Source organism: Staurois parvus, unplaced genomic scaffold (genome assembly GCF_062004578.1).
Source record: "Staurois parvus isolate SC_StPar_1 unplaced genomic scaffold, SC_StPar_1.0 ptg001214l, whole genome shotgun sequence".
NCBI lineage: Eukaryota > Metazoa > Chordata > Amphibia > Anura > Ranidae > Staurois > Staurois parvus.
The window spans coordinates 442,501-449,950 of record NW_028319010.1 but is presented as its reverse complement, the minus strand read 5'-3'; the positions used below and the strand labels follow the sequence as shown (position 1 = coordinate 449,950).

The window sequence follows — 7,450 nt, the reverse complement described above, 5'->3', positions numbered from 1 at the left end:
ATGCCGCGACCCTTTAATACAGTTCCTCATGTTGTGGTGACCCCCAACCATAAAATTATTTACCCAGTAAATATAATTCATGAGTGTCGTTTTACCTCCAATACTGCTGCTTTTAACACAGTAGCTGCTTTCAACACAGTAGCTGCTTTCAACACAGTAGCTGCTTTCAACACAGTAGCTGCTTTTAACACAGTAGCTGCTTTCAACACAGTAGCTGCTTTCAACACAGTAGCTGCTTTCAACACAGTAGCTGCTTTCAACACTGTAGCTGCTTTCAACACTGTAGCTGCTTTCAACACAGTAGCTGCTTTCAACACAGTAGCTGCTCTTTACACATCGGAAATATGTGTTTTCCGATGGTCTTAGGCGACCCCTGTAAAAGGGTCGTTTGACCCCCAAAGGGGTCGCGACCCACAGGTTGAGAACCACTGATTTAAAAAGTACTTTAGTGACATCATAGGAGAAGTTCTGGTATAATAGGCTACTTTTACTGTATTCATTGAAGTCAAATGGGATATCAGGAGGAAACTTTTGGCTGTGCCTAAAATGAGAAAATGTTTTACACCATTAATGACAAGTGATTTTAATGGCTCCCACTTCTGTCTTGGCCAATGAGAAGAGTCCACATCTTTGGATCGAGAGGGGACTTAAATGAATATTGGGGGGGCTTAAGTGAGTATTAGGGGGGGCTTAAGTGAGTATTAGGGGGGGATGCTCCACAGAGAAGGTTTTTTACCTTTATGCATAAAATACATGAAGGTAAGAAAAACCTTTAGCCTTTACAACCACTTTAATACAACTCTGTAGTCATTAAAACATAATTCAGAATATTTTGTAAATACAAGCAAGTACCTGAATGTAACTTGGTACCAGTCTCTTGAATGCCCTGTACAGCAGCGCTGAAATGTGAGAGGTAGAAACAGCACAATTAGATCAGTTCATGAACTGATAGGAGGCAAGAGCAGAGTGACCGAGAGAGAAATTTGTCACTGTGCTACTTCTCGGTTCACTGTCCAGTCACAGGTTGGGGTGTGGTCCGGGATGACCTGAATGATGCTGATTATCAGACTGAGGACATCTAGTAGCAGAAAAAAGGACTGTGGAGGAAATCACTGAATAGAAGGTGAATACACCAGCAAAAGGTTTTCCAATTTTATCTTAATGGGCTATTCGTTTGTATGCTATCTTATCAATACAGCTACAAATTCTGTACAAATCACTAAATACAGTATATACTGATAGCATAAGTACAGTATGTCTTGTTTACATGAGCTTTCTGAACTGCAGGACTGTGAGAGCGGGAGGGTCTGGACCGTTAGCCAATCAAGGCTCTGTTGCTTTGCACAGTGCTGTCAGTCTAACATTATAATAATGCTTACAGGAGGGGAATGCTCAGACAAGAATTCTGCTGCTGTTCCTTTATTGTCCAATTAGCAGGCTGGGGTGTGTTCTGGACCAAGCTGGAATTCTTAACCTCTTCTTGTCTGCCCACTGCACATAGACGGCGTACGGGAAGCTTTGTCAATGCGGGCCAACATACCTGTACGTCAGCCCGCATCGGTGGCTCCTGCGCAGCTCACAGAGTGCACACCCAGGAGCCCGGCAATCACTAAATTGGCCGGACACAGTGGATCACATTGCTGCTGTGTCCGGGTGATCACATGGTGTTTTCCCATGTGGCTGCTGTGACCAGCAGAGAGAACCAATGCCTGTGAGTTTACAGCAGCCTGTTAGGCTGCATGCACACAAACTGCACTGCCAGTGTCCCTGATCCCTCTCCAAGTATATCCATAATAAATAATGCAGCCAGCCCGTCACCTGTCCCAGTGCTGACAATAATACAGCCATACCAGCACCCTGATCACCGCCATACCCCATACCAGCACCCTGATCACCGCCATACCCCATACCAGCACCCTGATCACCGCCATACCACCATACCAGCACCCTGATCACCGCCGTACCCCATACCAGCACCCTGATCACCGCCATACCACCATACCAGCACCCTGATCACCGCCGTACCCCATACCAGCACCCTGATCACCGCCGTACCCCATACCAGCACCCTGATCATCGCCCTACCCCATATCAGCACCCTGATCACCGCCGTACCCCATACCAGCACCCTGATCACCGCCATACCACCATACCAGCACCCTGATCACCGCCGTACCCCATACCAGCACCCTGATCATCGCCCTACCCCATATCAGCACCCTGATCACCGCCCTACCCCATACCAGCACCCTGATCACCGCCCTACCCCATACCAGCACCCTGATCACCGCCGTACCCCATACCAGCACCCTGATCACCGCCGTACCCCATACCAGCACCCTGATCACCGCCGTACCACCATACCAGCACCCTGATCACCGCCGTACCCCATACCAGCACCCTGATCACCGCCATACCAGCACCCTGATCACCACCATACCAGCACCCTGATCACCGCCATACCCCATACCAGTGCCCTGATCACCGCCATACCCCATACCAGCATCCTGATCACCCCCATACCCCATACCAGCACCCTGATCACCGCCATACCCCATACCAGCACCCTGATCACCACCATACCCCATACCAGCATCCTCATCACCCCCATACCCCATACCAGCACCCTGATCACCGCCATACCCCATATCAGTGCCCTGATCACCGCCATACCCCATACCAGCATCCTGATCACCATCATACCCCATACCAGCACCCTGATCACCGCCATACCCCATACTAGCGTTCTGATCACCGCCATACCCCATACCAGCGTCTTGATCACCGCCATACCAGCGTCTTGATCACCGCCATACCTCATACCAGCGCCTTGATCACCGCCATACCCCATACCAGCGTTCTGCTCACCGCCATACCCCAAACCAGCACCCTGATCACCGCCATACCCCAAACCAGCACCCTGATCACCGCCATACCCCATACTAGCGTTCTGATCACCGCCGTACCCCATACCAGCGTCTTGATCACCGCCATACCTCATACCAGCGCCTTGATCACCGCCATACCTCATACCAGCGTTCTGCTCACTGCCATACCCCAAACCAGCACCCTGATCACCGCCAAACCCAAACCAGCACCCTAACAACCGCCATGTGCTATACCAGCACCCTGATCACCGCCACACTCCTATACCGCCACACTCCTATACCAGCATCCTGATCACCCCATTGGCCATACCAGCACCCCAATCACGCCACGTGTTTTTGTTATTGATGAGAGGATTGAAACCAATGTCTAGTTTTTTTTTTTTTTTTTTTCTGTGTCTCCTTGAGGAGATTCCCTCTTTTCTAAAAACACAACAGGAAACGATAGGGAATCCCTCCAAACTGAGAGAGGAAATCCCTCCTAAACAGATGCCCCACTGAAATATTTCCTCCTATTCTCGTTACAACTGTAACATTTTGGACCTTCATGAAAATTTGTGTCCTCGTTGGAAGTGAAATTCATCCTCTCCATTTGTCTTGGTGACCATTGTCATGGGGTGGGAAATCCAACTTAATACAGTTGTCACCACAACAGGAAATGTGGGGGAAATGATCCCCTCTTTGTAGAGATTTCCTCTCACTTCCTGTTGCAGGATCACAGTGAATGAAAATCTCCCTAAAAGGACACAGTTGTCAAGCCCCAAACTGACTGGTTGAACCCTTCCATACTGTATTTTGGCAATGAATACACTTTTAACCTGTAAAAAGCATTGCAGACATTTTTAGACTTCCAGACCCGTTCCTCGTTAGTGCCTTGCTAACATTAACAGGAACAACCTGCTTCAGGGGGAAAAAGATTTTTCATTCAGCTCTGTGTACTCGTCTTCTAAAATCCCAAGGAGTCCATTTCTCGGCACGTTATTTGTCTAGGCCTGCGTCCCCGGGCCCCGCTATCATCAATCAGCGAGATTTTATGTTTTTATACAAGAGGCCCTGGGCGCTCTGTCATATTTCACTTCAAAGTGTCTCCGCTGTAATGCTCTCCTGGCCTCTCCACCGGCTCCTTGTGATGATTTATTTATCAAGAGATGTGGAAATCATTGCTTAATAAATGCTACCGCTGAGAGATGCGATATGCCTTGCAGCGGCTGCGCCAAGGACTGGATGGCAATCAGTCTTATACTGCTTCTTTCCAGCAGATGCAAAGGTGTGATCATTCTTCCTAATAGGACGTGAAGTCATATGGGGGTCCGTTACTTGGTTACCATCTTGGATTTGTTCTTGGATCCAGTGTTACCCAAAACCTGCACTCGTTCACCTCATCTGCTATTAGACGGGTGCCCCTGGATAGAGGACGACATGGGGGGGGGGGGGGGGGGCAGCACTGGAGTAGTACCTAAAAATTTTTTTTTTTCATACAGAAAAAAATTTGCTGGAGTTCTGCTTTAAATTTTATGGGGGGAATTCAGCTTTTCCCCATTTGCAAGTACTTTTTTTTTTCTATAAAACATATTCAGGGGAATTCAAAAAAGCCCTAATGATATTTTTCTGGTGGCATGGCCCATTAAAATGGCCAGATTCTAAATTCCTACCACCTGTTTCGGTATCTTTTTCGACACTTGAGGTAAATTCCGGTAGGTACAAAGTAATGTAGATAATGAAATGGGAGGTAATTAAGAACAAATGTAAAGAGCCGTACAGAGACAGGCGTACAGAGACAGGCGTACAGAGACAGGCAAAGTGCCTGTCTCCGTATACTATGTAGCAAGGAGCATGTTTGCGGCTACCTCCGTTCCTTCTCACTTGGCACTGGTTGTTAAAGAGGCTGTCGGCTTCACGGCCAACATCCTCCTAGCAACCACTGATGACGATAGGGGCGGAGCCTGATGGGGAGGCCGAGACAGTAGTTCCCCATCAGTTCCACTCTCTGCTCTCTGATTGACAGCAGGCAGTGCGCGCATTCTATAGCCAATAGCAGGCTGTCGATTTGGCTATGAATCCACCCACTACCTACTGTCAATCACAAGGAAAGTGGACCACCTGATGGAAAACTAGTGTCTCAGGTGCCCCATCAGGCTCCACCCCCAAGCCATAAAATTTAATCTGCCGCAGCAGGAGGAAGCTCAGCTGCCCTGAGGATGGGTCTTCAGTCTCAATGTGCCTCCACATGTGTCTTAGACACTCTTTATGGATTCCCCTGATTGTTGCAGAGGAGGACAATATGTGAATAGTTTTAAAAAGGTTCAGAAACACTTACACTGGGACCCTGTCTCAGCCAAGGTCTCCTGCTACTCCTGCTCCACTTCCCCAAACTTTCTGCTGGGGAGCCAACACCAATAGGGCCATCACAAGTCACATGACCCCTCCGTCCTTCGTGCCAGTGTGCATTCCCCAGTCATTCACAAAATTGGGAGTTCACCTTTAATCTCAGCAAAGGCAGCAACCTGACACTGGTATGTAGTCCTCCCCAGGAGCACAAACAACAGGGTGGCTCCAGAGGACCCTGAAAGTCAGAGGGCGACCCTGAAACTGGAAACAGGACCAGTAGTCAGGGAAACCCGGATGGAATGCTGAGATAGGCGAACTTTAAAGTAATGGAGACACACACCAAGTCTTAAATTAAAAAAAAAAACATTTAATATCACTTTAAGAACAGCAAGCTTCCAGTGCACAGGTAGAATTTTTCAACCCATTAATAGTTTATTTTTCCTCATTCAGCAACACTTGTCTGTAGTAATTGTTTGCAATTCTTCTCATCCGAAAAGCATGAAGCACTATCTTTCGAAGAACTTGCTGAAATCCAGAGGACTCTTCTCATCTGGTGGAGAGGACAGAGTTGCCTGCAGGTCAGTCATGACCACTACGTACCCCTGGGAGGAAGAGAGGAAACAAAGGTCAGGCGTGACCGACCCAACATCATACTGCACATGTGTAAGTATTCACCACCCCCTTGGAAAATCCACATTTCGTAGTATGACAGCCTGGAAATCACATTCATTTCATTGTGCCCCATCATTGGTGTCAGTGGGAGGAATAGTGCCCCATCATTGGTATCAGTGGAGGAATAGTGCCCCATCATTGGTATCAGTAGGAAGAATAGTGCCCCATCATTGGTGTCAGTGGGAGGAATAGTGCCCCATCATTGGTGTGAGTGGGAGGAATAGTGCCCCATCATTGGTATCAGTGGGAGGAATAGTACCCCATCATTGGTATCAGTGGGAGGAATAGTGCCCCATCATTGGTGTCAGTGGGAGGAATAGTGCCCCATCATTGGTGTCAGTGGGAGGAATAGTGCCCCATCATTGGTGTCAGTGGGAGGAATAGTGCTCATCATTGGTATCGGTGGAGGAATAGTGCTCATCATTGGTATTGGTGGGAGGAATAGTGCCCCATCATTGGTATCAGTGGGAGGAATAGTGCCCCATCATTGGTGTCAGTGGGAGGAATAGTGCCCCATCATTGGTGTCAGTGGGAGGAATAGTGCCCCATCATTGGTGTCAGTGGGAGGAATAGTGCCCCATCATTGGTGTCAGTGGGAGGAATAGTGCCCCATCATTGGTATCAGTGGGAGGAATAGTGCCCCATCATTGGTATCAGTGGGAGGAATAGTGCCCCATCATTGGTATCAGTGGGAGGAATAGTGCCCCATCATTGGTGTGAGTGGGAGGAATAGTGCCCCATCATTGGTATCAGTGGGAGGAATAGTACCCCATCATTGGTATCAGTGGGAGGAATAGTGCCCCATCATTGGTGTCAGTGGGAGAAATAGTGCCCCATCATTGGTGTCAGTGGGAGGAATAGTGCCCCATCATTGGTGTCAGTGGGAGGAATAGTGCTCATCATTGGTATCGGTGGAGGAATAGTGTCCCATCATTGGTATCGGTGGGAGGAATAGTGCCCCATCATTGGTATCAGTGGGAGGAATAGTGCCCCATCATTGGTGTCAGTGGGAGGAATAGTGCCCCATCATTGGTGTCAGTGGGAGGAATAGTGCCCCATCATTGGTGTCAGTGGGAGGAATAGTGCCCCATCATTGGTGTCAGTGGGAGGAATAGTGCCCCATCATTGGTATCAGTGGGAGGAATAGTGCCCCATCATTGGTATCAGTGGGAGGAATAGTGCCCCATCATTGGTATCAGTGGGAGGAATAGTGTCCCATCATTGGTATCAGTGGGAGGAATAGTGCCCCATCATTGGTGTCAGTGGGAGGAATAGTGTCCCATCATTGGTGTCAGTGGGAGGAATAGTGCCCCATCATTGGTGTCAGTGGGAGGAATAGTGTCCCATCATTGGTGTCAGTGGGAGGAATAGTGCCCCATCATTGGTATCGGTGGAGGAATAGTGCCCCATCATTGGTATCGGTGGGAGGAATAGTGCCCCATCATTGGTGTCAGTGGGAGGAATAGTGCCCCATCATTGGTGTCAGTGGGAGGAATAGTGCCCCATCATTGGTGTCAGTGGGAGGAATAGTGCCCCATCATTGGTGTCAGTGGGAGGAATAGTGC

General features: G+C 48.7%; 1 protein-coding gene across 1 annotated transcript in view; it reads right to left on the bottom strand.

Annotated features, from left to right (window-relative positions):
- Positions 1-5,559: 5,559 nt before the first annotated feature.
- Positions 5,560-7,450, bottom strand: part of LOC149438145 (bactericidal permeability-increasing protein-like) — a 42,971-nt gene continuing 41,080 nt past the window's right edge. The window contains exon 16 of the mRNA XM_089660217.1: positions 5,560-5,815. Within this exon, the coding sequence (XP_089516343.1) occupies positions 5,720-5,815 (96 nt within the window). The 3' untranslated portion in view covers positions 5,560-5,719. The remainder of the gene's footprint in view (positions 5,816-7,450) is intronic.